The 26254-nt window shown below is 53.2% G+C and overlaps 2 protein-coding genes across 6 annotated transcripts in view; both read right to left on the bottom strand.

Moving 5' to 3' along the window:
• Nucleotides 1-7378, bottom strand: part of LOC111145569 (deltex E3 ubiquitin ligase 2) — a 36391-nt gene extending 29013 nt beyond the window's left edge. For 2 of the 5 annotated variants that reach the window (XM_022500507.1, XM_022500510.1), the window contains exons 1-2: nucleotides 7280-7323; nucleotides 5926-6090 (exon numbers count right to left, since the gene is read on the bottom strand). The gene's annotated coding sequence lies outside the window, so the exon portion shown is untranslated. Of the gene's footprint in view, nucleotides 1-5925; nucleotides 6216-7038; nucleotides 7070-7279 lie in introns of those variants that run through there. The other 3 variants (XM_022500508.1, XM_022500511.1, XM_022500509.1) reach the window with 3 other exon arrangements.
• A 9786-nt stretch (nucleotides 7379-17164) lies between these two features.
• Nucleotides 17165-24344, bottom strand: LOC111146125 (zona pellucida glycoprotein 3). Its single transcript, XM_022501525.1, has 8 exons — nucleotides 24009-24344; nucleotides 22302-22420; nucleotides 21332-21435; nucleotides 21075-21252; nucleotides 20869-20986; nucleotides 18024-18115; nucleotides 17744-17886; nucleotides 17165-17398 (listed from the first exon to the last, which is right to left on the bottom strand). Exons 1-8 carry the CDS (start codon nucleotides 24324-24326, stop codon nucleotides 17178-17180), a joined length of 1293 nt encoding a protein of 430 aa, XP_022357233.1. The 5' UTR covers nucleotides 24327-24344; the 3' UTR covers nucleotides 17165-17177.
• Nucleotides 24345-26254: the final 1910 nt, after the last annotated feature.

Here is a 26254-nt window from a genome sequence, read left to right as displayed (position 1 = left end):
TTTTTTTTTAACATTTTATTTATTTATCTGACAGAGAGAGAGATCACAAATAGGCAGAGAGGCAGGCGGGGGCGGGGGGGGGGCTGCAGGCTCCCTGCTGAGCAGAGAGCCCCACTCGGGGCTTGATCCCAGGACCCCGAGATCATGACCCGAGCTGAAGGCAGAGGCTTAACCCACTGAGCCACCCAGGTGCCCCTGCCCAGCACTTTTAAAAGACCATAAATATAAACCAACCCACCACCATGACTTAGCACCATTACTCTGAAGGCTGCTAACGACCCCAGGGCGGTTTCACAAGCACACCTCTGCGAAGTACCATGGCACCTCTTTGCCAGGACACATCCCCATCTCTGAGTTCCAAGAAAAGGCATAAAACAGACCATCCACGTCCCTGAACTACCGCAACAGGCGGGCATGGCAGAAGGGGCTTTTGTCTCAAAAACAGATCGCTCAAGCCGGTGCCACCCAGAGCGTACTAGGCTTCTGAGAGACGGAAGGACACGAACACTTGATCTGTCCCTTACACATGGGGCTGCGGGACAGGAAGGGACATCTCCTCTTCTAGGGGGTGCCCGCCTAAGCCTTCCAGGGGCAGGTCAGAGCAGAACCTTCCAAACAGGGCTCAGAAAGCCAACAGGTGGGGCACCTGGCTGGCTCAGTCGGTTGATTTCAGCTCAGGTCATGATCTCAGGGTTGTGAGATCGTGCCCAACCTCAGGCTCTGTGCCGAAGCGGGGGTGGGGGCGCTTTTTTTCGGATTTTTCTCTCTCCCTCTGCCCCTCCCCCTGCTGTCAATATAAATACATAAAAATCAAGCCATGGGGTAGGCAGGGGGCAGGCCCTAGCAACTTTCAATTCCCTGTAGCCAACGTCCCCCACCAGCACAAGAACCACTACGCTGATCTTCTCCGCTAGGAGCGAGGTGACCACTAGCAGCTTGTCAGGACAGAGCCCTGGGCCCCAGGCCTCCCCAGGGGGTCAAAATGGGGAGCCGTGGAAGCAGTGGCAGGAATTACAGCAATGGCCACCAACCAAGGGCTTACAAGGCACCACGCGCTGAGCACTTTACACGGGTTCTTGTTCAAGCCCTGTGGTCCCAGGCGCGGGTCTTCGCTTGACTCTACAGATGAGGACGGGAGGCCAGAGAAGATAAGCAACCTGCCCAAGAATCCACAGGCCTAAGGCAACCCAAATCTGTTTCCAGAGTCCACCAAGACACAAGGGGTATGCTGACGCTGGACACATCAGCCTGCCAGATAGGTTTTTCCTCGCCAACACAGTTTCCAAGTTTTTTGTTTTGCTTTGTTTTTTTAAACTGAGCTGTTGTTTAAAAATTGGAATATTCTGGGCGCCTGGGTGGCTCAGTTGGTTGAGCAACTGCCTTCAGCTCAGGTCATGATCCTGGACTTCTAGGATCGAGTCCCGCATCGGGCTACCAGCTCCTTGTGGAGTCTGCTTCTCCCTCTGACCTTCTCCTCTCTCATGCTCTCACTCATTCTCCCTCAAATAAATAAATAAAATCTTAAAAAAAAAATTGGAATATTCATCATTAAAAAAAAAAAAAAAAATCCAAATTTCCAGCTTCTGGAAAGCAGAAAAACGGGCAACATTTGCAGCGCTGACCTAGACTCATTACCCATCCAGCAACAACCAGCTGAAACACCGTGGTGGCTGGGACACACTGGTCAGGTTACCGCAGTTACCGTGACGCCTTGCGACAGCGGTCGGCAAGCTCTTCCCTATGGGCCGAAGAGGACAGGTTCCAGGCTTTTGCAGAGCACCGGGTGTCTGAGGCAACTATGCGACTCTGCCCCGAGAGTGGGAAACCGGCCACAGACGACGTGCAAACTAACTGGTTAGTCTACAGCTCCCCGCCCCCCAACCCATCACCGCGCTGCCCCCATCCTGGACCTACTCTGAGACAAATACTTCTCTGACTCCATTTCTCTGTCAAAAAGTAGGAAAGTGCCTCTCCCTCTACAGACACGGCTTTCCCCAGCAACTTAGGAGGAACTACGGCTTGAGGCTCTCCACCCTGTGAAATCTTTCCTACACCCACTCCTGCCCACAGGCAGAAGGGGGCACTTCTTTTTTCTTTTTCTAAGATTTTATTTATTTATTTATTTGACAGAGATCACAAGTAGGCAGAGAGGCAGGCCAGGAGGTCGGGTGGGGAAGCAGGCTCCTGGCCGAGCAGAGACATGCAGGGCTCCATCCCGGGTTCCTGGGATCATGACCTGAGCTGAAGGCAGAAGCTTTAACCCACTGAGCCACCCAGGCGCCCCAGAAGGGGGCTCTTCTAACAACCAATGTCCATGTAACATCTGAGCCCAAGTGTCTCCTGGCCCTCCGCTAGGACACAGGGTCCTAAAGGCAAGGACTAAGGTCAGGAAAAGAGGTATTAACGAGACACAGAGGGGCAGCTGGGTGGCTCAGTCTGATAAGTGTCTGCCTTCGGCTCAGGTCATGGTCCCAGGGTCCTGGGATGGAGCCCCGCGTCAGGCTCTCTGCTCAGTGGGGAGCCTGATTCTCCCTCTCCCTCTGCCTGTTGCTCCCCTTGCTTGTTGTCTCTCTCTGACAAACAAATAAAACCTTGACAAAAAATAAAATGAGGGACGCCTGGGTGGCTCAGTTGGTTGGATGACTGCCTTCGGCTCAGGTCATGATCCTGGAGTCCTGGGATCGAGTCCCACATCGGGCTCCCAGCTCCATGGGGAGTCTGTTTCTCCCTCTGATCTTCTCCTCGCTCATGCTCTCTCTCACTGTCTCTCTCTCAAATAAATAAATAAAAATCTTAAAAAAAAAATAAAATAAAATGAAATAAACACGACACAGAATACGGACTACAAAAGAAAACAGCGAGCAACAAAATTTCACTATGTTAAAATTAAGAATGGTTCAACAAAAGACGGCTTAAATAAAGAAAAATGAAAACATTCACAATATGAACAAACAGATCAAAATCAAGAATCTGTAAAGAACCCTTACCATCAGTACATAACAAAATGTTGGCAAAAATCGCGAGCAAATATTTCACAGGAAACACGTATGCCAACGAGCTTATTTTTATCCCATGTCAGGGTCGGGCACACAGAAATCACAATCCCAATGATCCCATTTTATACCCATTCAATCGGCAAAAATAAAGTCGGCCTGTAGTGAGTGACGGCAGGAACGGGAACACACACGCTGGTACAACCACTTGAGAAAACAGTCTGGCTTTGTCTGTGAGAGCGGCGCCTTTATCTACCCTATAACCCAGCAAACTGTCACCCCCAAGTTCACACCTAAGAACACTTCTTGCACATGTGGTACAGATGTGCCTGGAAATGTCCAGAGCAGCACATCTGCAACAGCAGAAATCTAGGAACAACCCTGTGCCCATCAGCGGGAGATTAGATGCATGACTGTAGTGTGTTCACTCCACGGATTACTTGGCAGTGAAAACAAATGAACCAGACAACGACCTGCAGTAATTCAGATAAATCTCAACCATGTATTTTTTTTTTCCCTTAGAAACACACAGGTATGATAAAACTACCCCAAGGGGATACTGGTTAGCTCAGGATGGGGAGAAAGATCAAAGGATTACACATATACTTTCCTTTCAAGCTTTTGGTTTGGGTCAATGGAATGCAGGCGCTGGCTACATCCACTAAAAATCCCTTAGGAGGGGCGCCTGGGTGGCTCAGTGGGTTAAAGCCTCTGCCTTCGGCTCAGGTCATGGTCCCAGGGTCCTGGGATGGAGCCCTGCACTGGGCTCTCTGCTCAGCAAGGAGCCTGCTTCCCTTCCTCTCTCTCTGCCTGCTTCTCTGCCTACCAGTGATCTCTGTCAAATAAATAAATAAAATCTTTAAAAATAAAAAAAAAATCCCTTAGGAAAGAAATAAAAGCAAGCCACGCGTGAATGGTGATGAGTGTGAATCAACCCAGCTCTGTGTTTACCCAAGGTAAACATTAAAAGGAACATCTTACCCCAAGCACCAAGCACTAGCCCTGGCACCCAGTTTCTGTGGGGCCCGTGGCCCCATTCCTGTTGGCCCCTTGGGCACCTTCCATGTCTGAAGCCTGACTCACCTTCCTTCCTAATTCTGCTCCCCACCCCGGAGTCCCTGCCCCAGGCAGTCAGGAGAAAAACCTGGACTTCTAGCTCTTCACCACCTTTCCCTGATAGCCCTGCAGCTACCATGGCTTGCTCTCTCCTCTTTCCTCGCCTCCTCAGCCCCTGCTGCCGGCATCGGCTTTGGACCTTATTGCCTCTCACCCTGGTAAGTATTCTCTTCCAAGTGGCTTCTCCAGCGGTCCCTCCTGGTCCACCTGAGAGCCACGTGCAAGACCGAGCCTCCCGAAGTATACTTCCAGAACACATTTCAAGTTCCTTGGGTTGACACTGAAAGCCCATCGCGATCTGGTCCCTCCCTATCACCAGTATTTGCTAGCGCGCTTGCCTTCAGTACCCTCTTTTGGTCTACACCTCCCCTTCCCCAACCCAACTGTCCCCAACAGTTTAAGTGACAACGCCCCCCTCCTCCCCCCATACACCCAGCTGTCCCACCTCCACACCTTGGCTCCATGCAGAATTTGCCCACCTGGCCACTCGTCCTCCCCCTACCCATACTTCCAAGACCCAGTTTAAATAGCACGGCCATGGGTGCCCGGGTGGCTCAGTTGGTTAAGCGACTGCCTTCAGCTCGGGTCATGACCCCGGGGTCCTGGGATCCAGCCCCGCACTGGGCTCCCTGCTCAGTGGGGAGCCTGCTTCTCCCTCTCTCTCTGCCTGCTGCTCTGCCTGCTTGTGCTCTCTCGCAGTGTCAAATAAATAAATAAAATCTTAAAAAACAAAACAAAACAAAACAACAGTTTAAACAGCACGGCCATGATGCCTCAAGGCACCCAACTAAAAGAAAACACCCTCTTATCAACCTCCACAGCCCTTGTCTGCCCGGTACGGTTCTCTATGTCCATTCTATCTCTTCAAGGCGGCTATAAGCAAACCGAAGGCAACGTCTCATGTCTAACTCCCCGTCTATCAGAAGCTGGCGTGGTGTAAACTAAGAGTCACAAAGAGCATAATCCGGTCTAATCCTTCCGATACTTTCCAGCCCGTGAGCTCGTTTAAAATGCCCTCATGGAATTCTGCTAAAATCCTGCTCCCTAGAGCCTTGGCACAGCCCACAAAACCCTCCACACTCAGCTCTCTGCCTATCTCACCAGCCTCCTCGACCCCACACCCAGCCCTAGTTGGCCCAGCCACACGGAGCTACTTCCGGTGGCCTAGGCGCACCAGGTAACTTCCGGACTCTGCAGACGCCAACTCCTCTGCTGGGCTTCTCCCCTCCTTTTCAAGTCCTACTCCTTCACAACTCACCTTAGTTATCCTCTTCCAGAACCTTCCCTCCTACTGCTTCCTGAACAAATGGGGTTAGCGGACCGGGGGCTGGGGCTCTGCCCTGTGATTCCTCCTGCCTCAACACACAGCACACCGCCAACAGCTTTCCACCGTCTACGGTCCGTCTGTCTGTTCCACCAAATGATGACCTCCAAGGTAACAGAGCCCTTGTCGCTCATCAGGGTGTCCCACCACTGAGTATGGGGCTTGACACAAAGAAGGCACCCAGTTTTGTTCGTGCAACAAAAGAAATACCAATTTCCAGTTCAGATGCAGAAATCATGACTTGCGTCCTTCACCCCGTAAAGCATGCCTTGAGTGGAAACTGTGGAAAGCATCTTCTAGGACTGGTTAAACAGGAGAAGCCCTTGGCAAGAAAGCACTTGACTTTATTTGAGACCGTTGGCAATCAACATTCGACTCCCAAGGCTGACTTTCATCGCGGAGGCCTCAAATTCTACCCTCCCCGGTTCTCCACCCCCTCTACTGAAAAAACAAATCCAGAAGGCAGCAATGAGAAGTCCCCGTGGCTCTCACCTTTTCTCTCTGGAGGGCCAGCACAAACGGTCTCTTCGCGACGAAGACACTAGATCCTTAGGAGGAATGACTTGTTTGAGTTCCCATCTTGACAGAAAACGCAAACAACAGAAACTGAGCAAATCGGAAAGCCTTGGGGACGCGGCCAGGCAAATTCCAGGGCACCTTTGCCAACAAGGAAAAAGATGATCAGGTTTTAAACTGAGAAACGGCAGTCAGTGAAAACGAATGCACAGATGTTGGGTCTGTGCGCTGCGGCTGGGGACTGGAAACCACCGGATTTATTTTCCGACAGCCTGGGCAGGGCAGAAGGTGCAACAGTCTCCCTCTCTACCTGCTCAATAATCAAGAAGACGGAGGGGGAAAAACAAAACAAAACAAAAACAAACACCTCAGCTCTTTCATGGGAAGGCCTAAACAGACTTCATAAGCCAGTGTACAGTGTAAGTATCCAGTAAAATGAGCACACCAGAGAGGGTAAAAGTTTGCCCAAGGTCACACAGCGAATGAACAAGAGACCTCGTTATAGTGAGCACGATGGTAAAGCCTGACTTTGGCTCCCAGAAAGTCCGCCTTACAGAACTCTAGACGAGTCAGGATGGCAGGCAAAAATATTCTGAGTTAATTCTTAACGGTCCAAGCGCCTGTGCACACACTATTTCCATTGTTACTGGCACTTAGGGAAGTGGAACCAGTGTGGAGGAGAGCAGCTGGCTTGAGGGGAGTGGGGGGGGGGGGACACGAAAGGACGGCTTCAGAAAAGAGTGTCTTCTAAACCCTCTTCAACATACATTATGCACCCCTCAAAAGTAACCCAGGGCCCCAAGAAACAGGAGTTTCCTGGAGGGGCGACCGCTACTTGAGGCGAGGGAAGCGGAGTTCGGGGGCAAACTCTTCCAAAGTACAGCCCCGGGCTCTAGCGAGTCGTCCACCCGGAGTCAGAGCCCAACAGAACCCACACCCCGAACCACGCAGCTCGGTGACAATATCCCTACCGCCTCGACCCCCGTCCTCTGGGAAGGGGTACCCTCCTCGCGACCGCCCCAAACTCCCAGGGTCTGCGCCCCTCCCCCTTCCAGCCCTTCGCCTTCCACCCGGCGTTCACCCTCGCACCTAGTCCTGTCCCAAGCTGCCGGCGCGTCCGATTTCCCCAGCTGCCGCCTCCGGCTGCCCCAGCCCCGCGGCGAGTCCTCCCAATCCCCCCGGACCTCACCCCGGGGCTCTTCCCCGGCCCGGCCCAGCCCTCCTGCACTCCCACGCCCGCCCCCTTCCGGTCCCAGCTCGGCTCCGTCTCCCCCGCGTCCCCGGGACCCCAGCCCTGGCGACAGGCAAGTGACCTGCCCGCCCCTCTCACCGAAGCTGAGGAAGGCGAGGGGGCAAGCAGAGGGCACCGCCGCGCTCGGGCTACAGCTCGGGTTCGGCCTGGGCACGGCTCCGACTGAAGCTCCGACTCTGAGGAGGTAGCCAGAGTGAAACTCGGCGTCGCAGCTTCCTAGCGCTCGGGTGCGCATGCGCAGGACGCGCGGCCTTCTGGGAAATGTAGTTCCGTGGCTTGGGGGCGGGGCGGGACCCAACCCAACACGCACCTGTTCAGGTGTATGCATTCTTCCTTCTTAGTCTGCTCACTCACTGACTTCATTAACGTATTGACTCATTTTAGATCGTCTTTACCGTACATACGTAGTGCCAGGCCCTGTGCTGGACACTGGGGATTAAAACATGAGTCAGAAACTTGGTTTCTCTCCTTGGAGAGCTTCATCTCTACCTGGGGAGACAGACACACAAACACGTAATCACAGTTCAGTGGGATAAATGTGTTTAAGCACAAGAGCTGGAGCACAAAGGGTGTGGTTAATTTGGGGGAGGTGTCAAGGAGACATCACAAAGGGGTCGGATGCCTGAGTTGGATTTTGAGGCACATACAGGATTTGTCAGATGGAGTACAGGGAAGTTCCTGCAAAGGAAGAGAGTTGTGAAAGTGCTTGACGCATTCAGGAAGCAGAGAAACGTTCCCTGTGGCCAGGGCAGGAGAGGACACAGAGGGGTTGAGGACAGAGAAAGTAGATTAGAATGCACCAGGATATGAGCATGGGGAGCAGGCTTGGTGAGATCATGATTGTCTTTAAATGCCCATGCAAGGAATTTAGGCAACTAGAGCCAGTAGGAAGATTCAAGCAAGGGAATGACAGCCAGCGTTGCAGTTTAGAAGGATACCCTGTGTGGTAGGTGGAGGATAGGTTTAAAGGACAGAGAAAGGAGCAGGGAGACCAATTTGGAGGCTGTTGCTGTAGTCCAGATAGAAGGCCTGAACCAGGATGATGACTATTCTTCTGGGATCACAGACCTCCTTTACAGAGCTAAAGAAAGCTATTCCCAAAATATGCTCAGACAGAAATGCTCACACCCATGTACATACAGGTCACACATATAATCTTGCACACAGTTCCAGGGGGGTTGGATTTCTCTGAATCTTGGACTAAAGTTGAGTATCTTTACATAATATAATGTCACTCAGATTTCATCAGGGATTTAAGGAAGAGACATCTCCTCCCACCCCTACCCCCATCACTCAGTTCAAAACTTTATTTTATAGAAAAGGGAAAAAAAAATGGGGTACCTGTGTGGCTCAGTGGGTTAAAGCCTCTGCCTTTGGCTCGGGTCCTGATCCCAGGGTTCTGGGATAGAGCCCCGCATCAGGCTCTCTGCCTCATAGGGAGCCTGCTTCCTCCTCTCTCTCTTCCTGCATCTCTGCCTACTTGTGATCTGTCAAATAAATAAATAAAATCTTTTTTAAAAAAAAAAGAAAGAAAGAAAGAAAGAAAAGGAAGCCAGAGAAGGGGACTAATCCACCCAAAGTCAGTGAAACGGGGGAAGGAGTGCCTGTGGCGGGCCCTCTTCTGGGACCGTAGGCCAGGACTCTTCATGACCCAGGACCTGACTTTGAGGATATAAGCCTTGAGTCTGGGGAGGCACCAAAGTCAGGTTCTCCCCCATGATGCCAGCCCTCTTTCTAGAACTGAAGGGTGACTTTCTAGCTGTGATTTACACTAGGTGACTGCAGTGGCTACAGGTTAGAAGGGGGACATATCCTTTCTCTCAGAATCTCCGTATTCTGAGCCAAAACCATCTACATTTCCAAAGCACCTAGTATGTGGCAAGCACTAAACATGCATCACCTCACAGTAAATCCTCTCCATGAGGTAGGTACTAACATCAGCCTCTTTTTTTTTTTTTTTTAAAGCAGGCTCCACGCCCCACATGGGGCTTGACTCACAACCTTGAGATCAGGAGTCGCATACTGTACTGAATGAGCCAGCCAGGTGCCCTCTTGTTATCCTCATTTTAAAGATGGGGACACTGAGACAGTTTAAGCGATGTGTCTAAGGTCACAGAGCTAGCAACTGGCAGAGCTGGTCGTGTCTAAGCCCAGACTTGAGCAGCCCGATATGACTGGCCTCGTTGGGGCATGGTGGGGGCGGGGAAGGTGGAGCAGAAGAAATGGTCTGAAGCATTAGAAAAGCCTTCCCACCCTGAAAAGGTGTTCTCTTAAATGTTTCCTTTCTCTTCAGTGAAATGCTTGAGTGATAGCTATTGTCTCCTACATTCCACTGCTCACACCACACCCACAGCTCTAAACAGAACAACGGTGGCAGGCTGGGCTCAGAAGGTTCTGGAACCTAGGCTCTGGAAAAGGGAGGACATCTAAACTTGGACAGCAGGAGGAGCTGCAGCTCTGAGGGCGGCTGGATGGGGCTGCCCAGGTTGGGACCAGTATGGGAGCCAGGGGCAAGGCCAAGGTGGAGAAGTTTCCCAGAAGCAGGAAGTAGGACACAGCCTGGAAGGCTGGGTGCATGGAGTGTCTTCCCATGAGGTGGTGCAGGAAAGAAAAGGGGAGGGGAGGGGCGCCTGGGTGGCTCAGTGGGTTAAGCTTCTGCCTTCAACTCAGGTCATGATCCCAGGGTCCCGGGATCAGGATTGAGCCCCACATTGGGCTCTCTGCTCAGCAGGGAGCCTGCTTCCCTCCTCCCCCTCTGCCTGCCTCTCTGCCTACTTGTGATCTCTGTCTGTCAAATAAATTAGTAAAATATTTAAAAAAAAAAAAAAGAAAAGGGGAGGGGGGCTTCAGTCAACAAGTTGGGTGTGCAGTAGGGAGGAAAGCAAATCCAGACATCTGGGTAGAGATAGGGATTCGGGAGTCCCGGGCAATGAGATGGAGATCACCTGGAAAGACTATGGAAGATAAGAAAAGGTGGGTCCAGGGCTAAGGAACACCGACTTTGAAGAACAGAGGAGACCTAGAAGTGTCCAGAAAGCAGGCTGGACTGTGGGGGGAGCCCGGCGTGAGCGTGGTGGCAGAGAATCAAGAAGAACGTCCCACAAAGGCGGCACCCAGTGGTGACAGACACTTCTGAGAGGCCTAACAAGGTAGTCTGCTGGGAGGGGTGCCTATTCCAGATGCCAGGGCCCCTGCCTCCCAGTTCTGGGCTCTGTCATATCTTGCAGTCTTCAGGAAATGCCCCCAAACCTCCAGCTTTGCCCCAGGAAGGCCACTGGGGACTGGACTGGTTTCCACAAGAATCATGGGCTCGAGCATGTAGATGCACTCTGGGAAGGTTGTGCAGTCCAGGAGTGCAGCCTGCTCTTCCAAGAACAACTTTTGTGTGGCACACATCAGGGCAGGGGTCAGAAGAGGTTGTACCGGCATGTGCGGAATGAGGCTGCTTACGTAAGGTCGCCCGTGACCGGATGTGCCAGGAAGGACACTAGCCAACACAGTCACGTCCAATGAGCAGGAGAGCAGGTGACTTCCACTTTCTTTGTACTCTTCTTGCATCATTTGAGTGTGTCCCAAAGAATAGTTTCCTTTTTTATAACCTGAAAAGAAAGACTATTTTTATTTGGGAAAAATAAAGAGTTTGGGTCGTGAAAAGAAGCGAAATAGGGCAACAGCAAGAGGAAGAATGTGGGGGGAGAGGGAGGGAGAGCATGGACTTTAAATTTTTAGGTAGGAGGGAGTGAGTGTGCTGTGTTCCGAGGCTGCAGCGGGATGTCCAGGATGTCCGAGGGGAGCTGGAAAGGTGGGAAAACGGGATTGGCCACTTGCAGACTGAACTTTAAACCAAGGTCCGTGGCAAAGGACCGGAAGCAGTAGGGGGATGGTTAAATGACCTTGGAACACTGGTAGGAAGAATGAGGAAGAGTCACAGGAGCTAACAGAACGGTGGCCAAGGGCTATTGTTAAGTAAAAAAAGGAACTTATAGAGCGTAGAGAATGTGCACCTGTTTGTGTGGTTGGTTTGAAAAATATGAGCGTGCCCCCCTCCGCCGTCCATACACACACACACACACACACACACACACACAGTACAGAAGGGAAGGTTAGGGATGCTGGGTAGAGTGTTCCTAGGAGAGGAGCTGCCACATTCCTGGCATTGGTTCTCTGTCCTAACGAAACCGTCTGCCCAGAAGGGGAGCTTTGTTTTTGTCGTTGTTGTTTTTCATGTCTCAAAAACTGGAGTTTGTGCCATCGCCCATAGGCCTCCAAAGGCTCCCTAGCAACTGAGAATGAATGACGTGGCCCGAGAAAGAATGTGGCTCTTGGCCACAGAATGGGGAGAGGTGGTGGCCAAAGAAACTTAATTTTTTTTTCCCCCCCAGAAAGTCCTCAGACTCCACTCCAGGGGCCAGGGTTTACTGCTTCCGAAGGTTCCAATCCTGGAACCGGCCCCCAGCTCACCCGGGAACAAGAAAAGATCAACGTAAATGTGGGAAAAGGCTAGACGCGGGGGCCCGGCCTCTCCGCTGAGGGGCTCGAGTACTTTCTGATGTTTTGCTTGGAAAGGCAGAATTTTGTTGCTTGGTGCCTCAGCTAATTGGCTTCCATCTGACACTCTGGGGGGATTGTCTGATTAGAAGCCACAGCTGCCTGGCTCATTATTTCTGATTAATAGACAGCACCTGGCATCTCTGGGCAACGGTGCCCGCTCAGGACCCAGGTGTGACCTACACAGCCAACAAAGACATGATGGCTTTGCAGCCCCAGGAGTGAAGCCCCTAAAAGCATTATCTTATGTCAGTCCTGGCCCCTTGGAACATGTTTTGAGCTGGCTTGTCCTTTTTGCTGGTTCCCTTGCTGCAAGTCTGAAATAACGAATGTACTCAGCTAATTCATCCGAGAAGTTTGTTTTAACACTGGGCAATCTCACTCGACCTCTGCCCTCTGCCGCAGTCGTTCTCATTGTAAGTTAATACTCTGGCTTTCTGGTTTGGGAGCCGGAGTTGCTCAAGACAGGGCTCAGGGTGTTGTGTGGACAAGCCAGGTTTCCTAAAGGCTGAGGGCAAGAGCCCCCGTCCCCCAACCGAGAGACAGAGTCATCTTTCTGGTGGTGTCCAGCCTCCCCCCGCCAAAACTTCCATTAGTCCCTAGGAGCTACTTAGAATCTCTTGCTAAAAATGCCTGATACATCTAACACCCATCAGGCAAAAGTGTGAGTCTTGGACATGGGCAAAAACACGACTTGATGTCCTCTAGCAACCTTCCAGATTATCTGATTCTATAAAAGCCTGCCTTGCCTACTCTTTTACTTTTTTTTTTTCCCCTTTAAAGATTATAGAGAGCACGAATGGGGAGGCAGAAGGAGGGGGGAGAGAGAGGAAGAAGGAGAAGCAGACTCTGCTCTGCAGGGACCCCAACTCAAGGTTCGATCCCAGGACCCCAATATCACATCTGCGCCAAAGGCAGCCTCTTAACCCATGGAGCCACCCAGGCACCCCTAAGGTATTTAAATTAAATACCCCTAAGGTATTCTGTATATTGTAGAAAGCTTGTAGTAATGCAAATGATTGCAAAGGATTCCCAGCCCCTCTGTGAAGATGCAATTGATTTTTGCCCTTTGGAGGAAGCCAAGTTTGCATCTATCAACAAATTCATTTCTGCATTCCTGATTATCTTTATGTAAGTCTTCAGATTCTCCTTTGAACTGGTTTTCACATCTTGCGGTTTCGCTCAAAAAAGGAGTTACTGGACCTTGGACACATTTTCATTTTGTATTTGTGCAATCGTGATTTTTACCCACCCTGCCCAGCCTGGTCCCTTTTAGCAACCTCATTTCCTTTTTCCCCCTGACTACCAGGAAGCCCAAAGGCAAAGTTTGAAACCCAGGAAGGACTGAGCCACAGGATGTGTGAGGTAGGAAGCTGCCCCAAAGATCAGGGCAACAGTGGTTGTTAGCAATGGAAATCCAGACAACCCTCAGGGGATGGCTATCTTCTGCACTTCCCCAGACTTCCCCCGAAGTCTGGAAGGCAGGGACCTCTGCCCTCACCGCTGGAGGCGGTCTGTCCCACCCTGCCCTGCCCCGAGGCCAGCTTCCCCCCTAGCAGAGGCCGGTCTAGAACTGGCTGGGGCTGACATCCTGGGTCACATTCTAGTCACACTTCCTCCCCCGCCACCATATACAGCCACTTCCTGTTCATTCTGAGGACAGCAGAAGTTGAATGAGAGGAGTTCCCAGGATGTCACAAGCCCCAGAAACAGGAGGGCAGATAACGGATGGGTGGTTGTCCCGGGGACAGTCCCCTCGGCATCATGTCCTGGAAGTAGCCGTAGCTTGTGGAAGCCTTCTGTCCCAACACATGCTGGTTGGAGGCGGGGGTGGGTGGGGGAGTGGAAATTCTCTTGTCTCCAAAAGATCTCAAATCTGGCTGGTCTAAGAATTTTGTCACTAGTTAGACCCCAAGACCTGACCTTTCACTGTGCACCTGCTCAAACTCAACTTTGTCTTACACTTCCCCCACACTCTTCTCGGCCCTTCTTTTGGTTTATCTCTGAGCTCAGGCAAATGAAACCCAAAACCACCCCTCTAGTGATGGGATGATGGGGTGATGGCAGCTGCCCAGACCAGACCTCCCACAGGCCCAGACCACCCCGACCTTTTTTTTTTTTTAAGGTTTTTTGACAGAGAGACATAGAGAGGGAACACAAGCAGTGGGAGAGGGAGAACAGGCTTCCCGCCCGGGGCACCATCCCAGGACCCTGGGATAATGACCTGAGCCTGAGGGAGAGGCTTTAACCCACTGAGCCACCCAGGGGTCCCACCACCCAGACGTTTTTGAGGAAAACCTGACTCTGTCCCGTGCAGATGGCCCATGGGGCGGTGACCTCTGGACCAATCCACAATCACCTTTACCTCGTTAGAGCACTAAAATCTCCACCCAGCCTCATTTACATAAAGTACAAGGTAGGCCTTGGGCATGTTTCCTTCAGGCGTGTGCATCAAGTCACGTTACACCCACCCTGTATAGGAAGGCAAAGCTTCCTCATCTAGTCATCTTAGGTCTAAATAAAGGGAACCCACCCACCCCGCCTCTGTCTCCAGCAGTCCCGTTGTCCTTGTAAGCCGTTCTGCCTGATCTCCTTATTTGCTCAGCCTGCTGCCGTTTGACATCCCAGCGTGCAAACCGACGTGGGTAAATTACAGGTTGACAGGAGATGGATGAACAGGAGAAAAATCAGATTGCATTTTGTAGGAAGGAAGCGCTCTGGTATGCGTAGATCCCCAAGACAAAGGTGACATGGAGTATACAGGACATCCTGAGCTAAGGAAGGGCGTGGGCAGGGTTAGGCAATTCACAGGGCAAGAATCACAGAGGTATGGGGCCCTGCATGGCTCAGTCAGCTAAGTGTCTGCCTTTGGCTCAGGTCATGATCCTGGGGTCCTGGGATCAAGTCCTGCATCAGGCTCCTTGCTCAGCAGGGAGCCTGCTTCTCCCTCAGCCGCCGCTCCCCCTGCTTGGGCGCTCTGACAAAATCTTAAAAAAAAAGTTTGTCCCCCCACCTCACCACCCCCCACACACACAGATGGGTCACTCAGATAAAATTTCTGGTAAAACTCCCATTTTGGGAAAGACACTCCCCCCCCCACCCAAATTTCAATACCTCTAGGTAACTAAGGGAGGGGAAAAAATTTCTCTTAAGCTGTTGGCTCTCCATTGGCATGTGGCGGATCTTGGGCTGAAGGCTGAGAAACACACGTCGGGGATACTAATCCGGAGTCCCTTCATTGGACCCCAAGTACCACATTGCTCCTCCCCAGAGCCCTGAAGGCTGGAGAACTCCATCTGAAATGCGGTGATGCTAAGTGGGAGGAAACAGGCTGGGTGAGGAGTTGTGCCGGGTGGGATGGGACACAATCCCCCCCACCCTGCCCTGAGTCCTACTGCGTGAACCAGGAGGCCATCAAGCACCCTCCTCACTCAGCCTCTGGACAGTGTGTCTCACACACGAAGACACCCGCCGCGCCGGGCCAGCAGTGGCAAAGAGCCAGGCGGCTTCTCTGCCTCCAGGCCATGTTCTGCTGTTCCTGAGTCTTTTTTTTAAGATTTTATTTATCTGACAGACATCACAAGCAGGCAGAGAGGCAGGCAGAGAGAGAGGAGGAAGCAGGCTCCCTGAACAGAGAGACCCATGCGGGGCTCGATCCCAGGACTCTGGGATCGTGGCCTGAGCAGAAGGCAGAGGCTTAACCCACTGAGCCACCCAGGTGCCCCGTTCCTGAGTCTTCTTGACATGGACTGTCCATTCGGTGGCTTCTCACGCTGTGACTCATTTTTTAGGAGGCCTCCCTTCCTCCCCGCTCTTACAGGCATCCAGGCCGTCCATTCTTCCATGAGAAAGTGTCCTCCCTTCCTCTCCTCCCTCCACACCCACCTCTCCCATTTTGTCCAGCCAGGACCTGCTGGTTCTTCATGGATTTGCTCCAGGATCACCAGCTCCGGGAAGCCCCCCTCCTACCTCCAATCTTTTACTCCCTCTCATAGCACACCCAGATCTGCTTGGGGTGTGGGGGGCGTAGTGTGGGGTAGGATTCCTTCCTGATGCAAATCCCCCCCCCCCCCCCTGCACTTTAACACACCCGAATCACCTGGAGATTTTTAAATGTAGATTCGATCTGGGATGGGGCCCCAGGTTCTGCCTTTCCACTAATCGCCTGGTGATGCTGAATGTTCACACCCCACACTTTGAGGGGCAAGAACCAAAACCAAGGCAGACCCAGAGTCACAAAACCTTGTTCTGAAGGTACCTTAAAGATCTGACAGAGAGCGAGAGCACAGGCAGGAGGAGTGGCAGAGGGAGAAGCAGGTTCCCCACGGAGCTGAGAACCTGATGTGGGGCTCGATCCCAAGACTCCAAGATCATGACCTGAGCCGAAGGCAAACACTTGACTGAGCCACCCCAGCATCCCCTGAATGTACTCAAAACCTGTCTCTAGGCCTCTGCCAACACATCTGAGCCCCTGCCCTCAGCCCGGCCCCAGACTGCAAAGATGGAACTATCCCAGAGGCACAATTAAGCTCCTTTTGGTTCCAGTACATTTATGTCCAATAAGCCTGCCCCACAGGTACCAGTCCCATTTTGCCAACGATCCTCAGGCTCACAGAAGGTATTGGCAAGGCTGGGATCTTCACGTCAGGGGGCCCTTGACCCCGTCAGGAGAAGGAGTTGGGGTCTGGGGTAAGGTTGGAGCCAGCTAAGGGCCACAGCTGTCAGAGGAAGAGGATCCCCCACTCTTGCCCTGGAGAGGGGCCCATAAGCTGCTCGGGCACCCCTGGGGCCTAAGAGGGGAAAGCACCTCCCCCCAGTGACAGGAAGCTTCAGGCAGGGCTCAGGCCGTCTGAGGACCCTACGTCGTGGGAGTAGGGGACTTGGCCACAGCCTACTCCCACTCACCCTACACCCCAGACATGCTCCCCTATGGCAGGCTCGGGCCCAAGCTGACCACTGTCCAGACCACTGCCCTGGACCCGGTCACCTCTGGGTCTCTAGCATGCTGTCCCTAGAGAAGCCGACTCTGTCCTTTCTGCCCCGCCCCAACCCCATCTCAGGTGCACGGGGTCCAGAGGCACACCAGGCCCTCTGCTAGCTCAGAAGCCCAGCTGGCAAGGCCCAACAGCCCCACTTTTGTCCCCAGTAGCTGACATCTTGGCCTCCTTGGGGCCACAGGATGATTGTCGCCTGGAAAGGTGAGCCCCGCTCCCTGGAAGGCCCTGTTGCCCAAAGCCAGGAAGAGGCAGGCTTGCCTTCACCACCCAGACTGGCCTCTCCGCTGCGGACAGATTGGCCCATGCCAGACACAGCAGTCCTTGCTGGAGGGTGCTACTCGAGCCCACAGCACTGTTCTCCCGTCTGTCCCCCTCCCCCCTCCCCCCTGTATGAAATCACTGCACCGCACCCCAGAGCTCACTTTCTTCTTTTATTGGGGAACAGATACAGGGCAGATCACAGAGCGGGAAGCAGCGCTGCGCCTCTGGGCAAGGACCAGGACGAGGGTAGCCAGAGTCAGGGATAGCACCATGGCCAGGCCCAAGCCCAGCATCACAGAGGCGTAAGGGGAGGTGGACCCCTCCGCCCCAGGATCACCAGCCTTTCCCAGGAAGATCAGAGGCCCCACGGTGATCTCTGCTTCTTCAGTCACTGAAAGACACAGGACACCTAAGGGTCACCTTAGTCCCAAAGCAGGGGTCAGATTGAGGGTTTTGCTCTGTTTCAGCAGATCAAACTAGGTTTTCCTCTAAAAGCCGTGTTATCTCCCCACACTGCTGATCACACCCTACTCTGAATCCCTGGCTGATGCTGGGGTGGGGGTTGAGCCCCCCCATAAGCCCCCCAAGGCTTCTATGTAAGAAAGCCCAGATCAGCCTTCCCCCCAGCAATGAGCAGCCTTACGTGGGGCACCAAGGAGGAATGTCACCCTGCCGGGACAGCAGGTACCCTAGACAGAGGGGAATATAAGAGCCCCAGAGGGGTCCTAACACCTACCATGCCTGCGATTTCGGGTTTGGGAAGCAGACTTGCGCCCCCTTCTCTCTAGATGGGACAGCCTCCTGGAATGGCCTGGAAGGCCACAGCTGCCTTTGTTACAACAGCGACAGATGTCAGCAGTGCCTTCTACGGGGGACCACCTGAGCAGGGGGAGACAGCAAGATGGGATGGCTGTGTTGCCCTCAGGAAGCCGCGAGCTGCTGATGTACATAATAGGGGAACAGACCCCAGGGAGGCCACTCGGGCTTTCCACCCCATGTCTCAGTCTATCCCTCACCTCCTGCTGGACTTGATAAAGGAACAGGCTTTGTTTAGCTGGTCCGGGACTCCGTCTGCCAGAGTGACCTTCAGATGGCACGTGATATAGATCTAGAGGCAAGAGAGCCGTTACTTGGTGGAATTCTAGGCTGCACCAGTGACTTGAGTAAGCCTGTTCTTTGGAACTTCCCCCAGGGCTACTGGTTATTTTAGAGACAGGAGTAGAGAGTCAGAGGAGAAGCTGTCCAGATTTGAGCAAATGGCAGATCAGATTCTAGATTGCAAGCCACCAGCTTTATACACAGCCCGCTTCTTCCCCAAATTCCATCCCATCACTTACTGCCCTACTACCTGGGTGGGATCGGGGAATTTTTGACACAAAGCCAGGGCTCAGGTTAACCCCGAGTCCTCTTGGCAGAGGCATCCCCAGGCAGAGGTTTCCCCCTTCATCCTCCAGGTAGTGTCTTGGCACCCCCCTGCCAACCCCACAAGGGCACAGAAGTTCTACCACCTTCTCTGAAGTCTTCTGCAGAGCCACAAAACTTGGCCACCACCTAGTGGCTGAGCACGCCAGCAGGGAAGCCACTTCAGGAATTTGAACAAAAGGGAGGATGTACTTTTAGCCACCGGCTTTTTTAATTATTATTTTTTAAATTTTTAAAGTGAACTCTACACCCAACATGAGGCTTAGAACTCAACCCCAAGGTCAAGAGTCCTACGTCCCACCAACTGAGCCAGCCAGGCACCCCAGGCCACCAGCTTTCTATCTGCCCCAGCAGAGGGCTCTTGGGTCCCTTAGAATCCTTATTTCAGAGGTGCCTGGGTGGCTCAGTGGGTTAAAGCCTCAGGTCATGATCCCAGGGTCCTGGGATTGAGCCCCACATTGGGCTCTCTGCTCAGCAGGGAGCCTGCTTCCTCCTTGATCTCTCAAATAAATAAATAAGATCTTTTTAAAAAAAATCCCTATTTCAGGAAACCACTGCTTTTATCCTCAAGCTTCTTCCCAGCCATTTGATGTTAACTGGGGCCTAGGACTCTGAAATGGTTCTCTGTTCCTCTTGAATCGAGGTTTACTTCTCTGTGCCTGCGACACAGTCAGCCAAACCACCCCACTTACTGGGAGAATCTTCCCAGAACTCAGGCTACCTTCCATTGATCAGCATCATCCTCTGGTCTCTGGTGCCCCGCCCCCCCCCCCGCCCCCCAAATCCCTAAAGATGTAGATACCAGCTCAGGTTGCACCTGTGCTGACCACCACCCACATGAAACCTTATCCCCTTTCTCCTCCCCACTAGGACACCTCTGAAGTCAGGTGCACTCCCCACCCAACTAGGGTCCTCTCCCGTAGGACATACAAGGTCACTGATCTGGGTGATAAGGACCCTTTCTCACAATCTGTCCTTGATCCCCAGCCCCACCCAACCCATCAGGAGCTTCCGGGCATCTCCCCAATAGCCTTGATTCACACCCCTCCTGTTATCAACCCATCTGTATCAAACTTCATGTTCTCAGGACAGAACTGGGGCAGAGTGGGGGGGGAAGTTTCAATGTCATCTACAAATTCACTGTGTTCACCCCTTAATGCCCCTCAGCTATGAGCCTTTGGTTTAGTGGTTTGTAACCCCAGCTGCATATTAGAGTCCCCTAGGAGCTTAAGTAGTTTTTGATCATTTCCAAGTAAAAGAATATTTTATGGTCATTCATTCAGTAGTCTAATGGTAGAAATCTAGATGATAGGTGTATAGGTATTTGCTGTAAGATTCTTTCATCATATGAGGATTTCCATTATAAATTAGAAAAGGGATGCTAGTTCTCACCCCAAAATCAGTGAAGATACAGGATTATATAACCTTTCCAGGTGCTTAGTACAGAGCCAGAATTTAGGGGAAAAAAAAAAAAAAATCCCTGCTCCAATCACTTCCTGACCAGCAATTCCAAACTTTGCATCCCCTGCTCCTAGCTCAGGAAACTTAAGATCTACTTGATTTTTATTTGTAAAATTTTACCAGCACTTTCTGGCTAGAGACCTGCCCTACCTGTGCTTCCTGCCCCAGCCATTGGAAGCAGTCCACACTTTAGCTCCCTCCCCCTTTACCCCCCAGGTTTCAGGCTGGGCTTTCTAGCTTAGCAGTTCAAATGGTGGTTCCCAGAGCAGCAACATCAGCAACACCTGGAGATGTGTTAGGAACACAGAACCAAGTCCTGGGGGTGGGGCCCAACGTATTTCAGGAAACCCCCAGATGCTGCTGATGCACTCCAGTTTCAAGAAGTCACTGGTCTAGTTTATGATCAAGTTCAAGAGACTACTGTAGGAAAAGAAATTCATATCTGCTTTCCTTGCCCTTCCAGAAAACCTCCAGGAAGGCTGACACCTGTTTTTGTCAACCCTTCCATCTGGCCTCTGGCCCTATGCACCCTGGCAAAAACCAGGTTAGTGACCTGGCTCCCAAATGCCACGGTGGGTGGTCCTCACTTCATCTGAGCCATCAGCTCCTCCCCTGGTTTGTTCTATTTCTAAGACCCCAGATTCTCTCCACCTTTCATGGGTTTCCACCACCCATTCTTCTTCCTTGAAGATCTCACTAGATCCCACAGCTTTATCTGCTGAGTTCAGAGTTTTGGGACAGGGACAGGGACAGAGCTATCAAGTCATTGCTAAAGGAGGTAGCTGATGACCCACAGACAGTAAGGCTGGTCAGCCTGCCCTATGGCTCAATCTTATTCCAAGTCCCCACCCCCAGAGCAGGCACCACACCCAGCATGGGGCTTGAACTCACAACACTGAGATTAAGAGTCACATGCTCTACTGACGGAGCCAGCCAACTGGCCGCCCCCCCCCCAGTTATTTTTTGAAGGTTCATTACCATGTTTCTGGAGTCATTAGCAAAGTGGAACATGTCCACTGTGAACTGCAGGGTCTCTGGCCTGGGTCTGGGCTCTTTGAAGGACGAAGAGGCATCGGAGAGACCATCCACAAGACAGCTTTGAAGAGAAGGAGGGGACAGGAGTCAGGGGCTGAGGAAGGCGGTAGAGGTCAGGTTGCTCCCTAGTGAGGTGACCCAGCCCTCACCCGTGGAAGTCCACGATGGTGTGATGAGGGGAGGCACTGCGGTCCGGTGTCAGCGTGGCCACACAGTGGTCCACAAACAGTCGCAGTGGCACGTGGCTACCAGTGTGGACTTCGGCCTGGAGGTGGGCTACGTCTCCCAGCTGGAAGGTGGGGGACCGCTTCTCAGAGCCCCAGTCCTCTGAAAGGCACACAGTCCGGGATGAGACCACCAGAGCCCTCCCTGCCAGCCCCCTTCCCTGCTGGCCCTCCCTGCTTACCCTCCATCAGGCGGAGGGAGAAAACCAGCTTCTCCTCTGAGAGCATCGTGGTCCTAAAGGGCACCCAGGTGGGCAGGATGGCCTGGCTGCTCACGTTCCTGTGCCTGTGGAGAAGAGCAGCCGTCCACATCGGTCCCACGCTCACCCCATCCGGCTTTGATGGAGTGGGGGCGTGTCTCTCATTTCTACCTCACGGCAGAGTCCTCAGCTGGGGCTCACCCAGGCAGCGAGTCCAAGGCCACGGAACAGACACAGAAGTCTGAGCCCACCCCTCGGCCCTCCGAACTCCACACCTTCGATGTGTGAGGCCATCGCAGCTGAGGCATGAAAATGGGATACACCTGAGTTCGGAGTTGGGCCTCTAGACCCAGATCGGCTGATCAGGGTTAACCCCAGAGGCTCAGGTTTTGGGTCTGAGGCAGCCAGCCCTCCCTGCTAAGGCTTGATGGGTTTCCCTCACCTGAATGCATGTGTTGGGGGAAGCCAGCGGGCTGTGATTACCCAAGCCTTGAACCACCCATGCGTGGAGGTTTTTGTTTTTTTTTAAGATTTTCTTTATTTAACAGAGATCACAAGGAGGCAGAGAGGCAGGCAGAGAGAGAGAGAGAGGAGGAAGCAGGTTCCCTGCCGACCAGAGAGCCTGCTTCCTCCTCCCAAGACCCTGAGATCATGACCTGAGCCGAAGGCAGAGGGTTTAAACCACCGAGCCACCAAGGCGCCCCGCCCCTGCACGGAGTTTTTCCCTGAACTTCCAACTTTGAACTTTAAGATGGCCCTGGGCTGGGCAGCCCTGCAGCTTCCAAGAGACAGCGGCAACCCGGCCGCATTTCAGAGGCTCCAGGTGGACTCCGCAGGCTCACCGCCCCCTCCTGGGGCAGAGGGCAGTGACCTCAACCTGAGGACTTACTTAGACCTTTCGCAGTCAGGCTGCCAGACGCCGCTGATGGGAGGGGCACTGCCCCACACTCACCTGGGATAGTGGCACTCGATGGGAATCTCGGCACGGTTAGTCCTCAGGATGGACAGGTTTCCCGCGGGGCGGGGGCTGTGGAGCAGGAAGGTGGTGTACACCAGAGCACTGTCGGTCACCTGAACGAAACGGGAGGGGTTAACCCCACCAGCATCACCGGCTCACCAGACGGTGAGAGGGTGCTGGGAGCGCAGCCCAGGGGAGGTGGGGAGAGCCCAGGCCCTGGCCTCAAAGCCCACCCTCCTGCGGACTCATGGGAAAGCCTGAACAGGTCCCACCCTTGAACCTGTTTCCCGCCCCCCAACCCCAAAATTATGATGCCACCCCAAGGGTTTTGGATGGGCTGTGTCAGACCCAAGTGGTGCCCACCGGCCAGAGGTCTTGGGCACGGATTCCCCGTCCCAGGCTGCCACCCCCACCTCAACACAGTTTCCTTTTGGGGGTAGAAGGCTGGCGGGGAAGGCCTGGGACCAAGAAAGACATCTTGAAGAACCCAGAAAGTTCCAGGAGTTTTTAATTCATGGCCACAGCCGTGAAGACTCAAGTTGCCCTTCCTTTTCTGACTTCTCATACCCACATCACAGAAGGGGAAACTGGGTCAGCAGTTGTCTGAGGCAGGAAGAGCTCAGGCAGGTGCTGCCCATACTGACATCCTCCAAGCCTCCCCCGACCAGGGGTGACCTGCCCAAACCACGCAGTCAGTAGGGGAGACTCTTCGCTTTCTGTTAGTTGGGGCCCCGGATGGACCGGCAGCATCATTTGTGGCCTGCCCAGTTCAGAATTTCAGGGCATCAAACCAACTACAGCCGTGGCCCCAAGGGATAATCTGGCAGGAATGGGAGACCCCGCCCTGGAAAAAGGCGTGACCAGGTTGTGCTGGTCTGGTTTAGCACAGGAGGTGGGAATCGGGGTTTTCAAATGCTCCTCCGATGGTTTTAATGCCCAAGGTTTGGAAGTTACTCAATTAGAATAATTCCTCAAATAACCCCTGGAGTTCTCTGGGTTCTTCCTGGGGAAACAAGAGCCAGGAGGCCTCAGGGGAAGCCCTGGGGTGGGAATGGAAGGGCAGCATAGAGGATCAGAGCCCCAGGAGGCCTCCAGGTACTTACTGGGCTTGCCCCCGCCCTAGCCAAGCTGAGTCCAAGGCCTAGTGGGCAAGAGCCCAGGACAGGGGAGAGGCCAGGGCTGGGGGGTGGCAGGAAAGTGTCCAGGGAATTGTGGACCAGCTAGGGGTCCTGCGCCCAGTCCAGCCCTGCCTCGCTGGAAGCCCCTCCTTGTGCCTGAATTACTTAGCTCTTACCTGCCTCCGGCATTAAGCGTCCCCACCTCCCTTCCTGCGGCTACCTCCAGGGGCCCAGTTTGTGCCTTGAGGTTCCTTAACACAGAGGTGATCAAGAAGCCCTTTGCCCCCTCCCTCAAAGCCACATCTCTCCTGGATGCCTTCCAGGGGTTCAGGGACTCTCGGGAATCAGAGTGGGGGATGCCCTGTCTGGCCTCAAGTGCAAGGGGCTGTCTGGCCTCCACCCCACCTACCTGACTCCCGTCACTAGAGGCGAGCACTTTCAACCAGCCCCCAAGCCACCAATCCCAAACTTCAAGCCTCAGCAGCTCCCCACCCCCAGCAAGCAAGAGGGCTCCAGCCCAGCCCCACCTCTCCCTGGCCCTGTGTCCATACTCCCCACAGCCACCAAGGGGGCCAAGTCTCACCTGCACCCCATTGCCACACTCGTGCAGCCCGACCTCAAACCTGACCACATCCTCCGTGTCTGCGGAGACCAGGGGCTCACAGTTCTCCGGACCCAGAGTGAGGTCTGCAGGCCGGACGAGCTTCCCAGTACCAAAAAGGTCTTTGCTGACAGCGACCACCAGCTGGGCCTCCAGACACTCCACCACCACGGGGGGCCTAGATGGCAACGGGGAGTTGGTCTCACCACTCCAAATGGTCTGCGAGTAGCATAGCTCCGTGCCTCCCAAGAGCAGAAAGCAGATGAAGACCCCACAGCTCAGGCCCATGGCTGCTCCCATCACTCCCCCTGGTAACGCCCGGGTGCCACCACCCAGCTATCTTATACCCCCGATGATGCCACCTGCACCTGGGCTCCCACGTGCCTCCTTTCCCCAACCAATCAGTGGGCCAGTCCCCCACCTATCAGCTTCGATCACCTGGGAGCTTGTTAGAACGGCAGACTCTCAGTCCCACCCCCGATCTACCAAGTCAGAATCTGGTGTTTAATTCTCTCCCCAAGTGATCTGTGTTCAAGTTACATCGGACAAGCGTGGGCGGACCGTCTTGCCCCTTCCCTACTCCCGCTGCCATGTGTCAGCCCTCTGCGGGCCCATCGAGGGAGTTAAGAGTGGTCCCAGGTCTACGGGGGAGATCGGGAGAAAGGTCTCGATTGGAGGGTGGGGAGGACGACTGATCCGGGGCGGCAGGGAGCTCATCCCAAGTGAGAGAACAGGAGGAGGGCTCGTTAGGAGACCAGGGAATTTTAGGGGTCATTGCTCAATTTTACAGGAGATAGGAGGGGGGGGTCAGTGTAGGTGGAGGCAGCTGTGTGAACAGAGGAGAAGAGAGGGGACTAGGCGGGCTTGGGAGAAAAGCCCCGGGGGCTCATAGGTGCTGGAGTCTCAGTTCCCCAGGAGTGAGGGTAGCAGTTTAGGGAGCTGGGGAGGTGCGTGGGGGCGGTCTGGGGGACTCTGGTTGGATAGGGGTAGGACCAGAGAAGGGGGGTCAGAGGGCTACTGTATCAGTCCTGGTGGGAGAAGGTGAAGAAGGACTGTCAGGGCTGACATTTACATTTACGCTGCCAGGAAGCAGGGGAGGAGAACAATGCAGATGAACAGCACTGGGGCGCCTGGCTGGCTCAGTGGAGCACGGGACGCTTCATCTCAGGGTCATGAGTTTGAGCCCCACATTGGGTGTGGAGCTCAAAATAAAATAAAAATAAAATAAAATAAAATATAAATAAAATATAAATAAAAATAAAAAATAAAAATAAAAATAAAAATAAAAAATTAATGGCACCTAATCCCTAGGGACAGGTGTGTGTGGACTCACTTGCAAATGCTTACTTCTGAAGTAATGAAACCATAGATTTAAGTTGCTTAAACAGCTGAGTGCGGAATCTGATATGGGGCTGGATCCCACCACCCATCAGACCTTGACCTTAGTCGAAACCCAGTTGGATGCTTAACCGACTGAGCCATTCAGGTGCCCCAAAGATTTTATTTTTAAGTGATCTCTATACCAAATGTGGGGCTCAAACTTACAACCCCAGGATCAAGAATCACATGCACCACTGACTGAGCCAGCCAGGCACCCCAACTCGGGAAATTTTAAAGAGCTAATTGGCTTTATTATTTGGTTCATGAATCATGTAGCACACCATCTAACAGGTAAAGGGGAACCCCAAAGGGCCACAGGAAATGAAAGGTTTTTATAAATAGAGAGGAAGCGGGGTGCCTGGGTGGCTTAGTGGGTTGAAGCCTCTGCCTTCAGCTCAGGTCATGGTCTCAGGGTCTCTCTGCTCAGCAGGGAGCCTGCCCCCCCCCCCCCCGCCCCGTCCCCCGCCTGCCTCTCTGCATAATTGTGATCTCTGTCTGTCAAATAAATGAATAAAATCTTAAAAAAAAAAAAAAGAGAGAGAGAGAGAGAGAGGAAGGGGCACCTGGGTGGCTTAGGGAGCTAAGCGTCTGACTTTGGCTCGGGTCATCATCTCAGGGTCCTGGGATCAGGTTCTGAATTGGGCTCTGTGGTCAGTGGGGGTGTGCTTGCTCTCTCCCTCTCCCTCTCTCCTTCTCCCCCACCCCGCTCATGCTCTCTCTCTCTCTTTTTCAAATAGATAAATAAAATCTTAAAAAAAAATAAGCACGGGCGCCTGGGTGGCTCAGTGGGTTAAGTCGCTGCCTTCGGCTCAGGTCATGATCTCAGGGTCCTGGGATCGAGTCCCGCA

Source organism: Enhydra lutris, unplaced genomic scaffold (genome assembly GCF_002288905.1).
Source record: "Enhydra lutris kenyoni isolate GAN:26980312 unplaced genomic scaffold, ASM228890v2 scaffoldscaffold13, whole genome shotgun sequence".
In the NCBI taxonomy this organism is placed as follows: Eukaryota; Metazoa; Chordata; class Mammalia; order Carnivora; family Mustelidae; genus Enhydra; species Enhydra lutris.
This window is presented reverse-complemented; position numbering and strand designations above follow the sequence as displayed.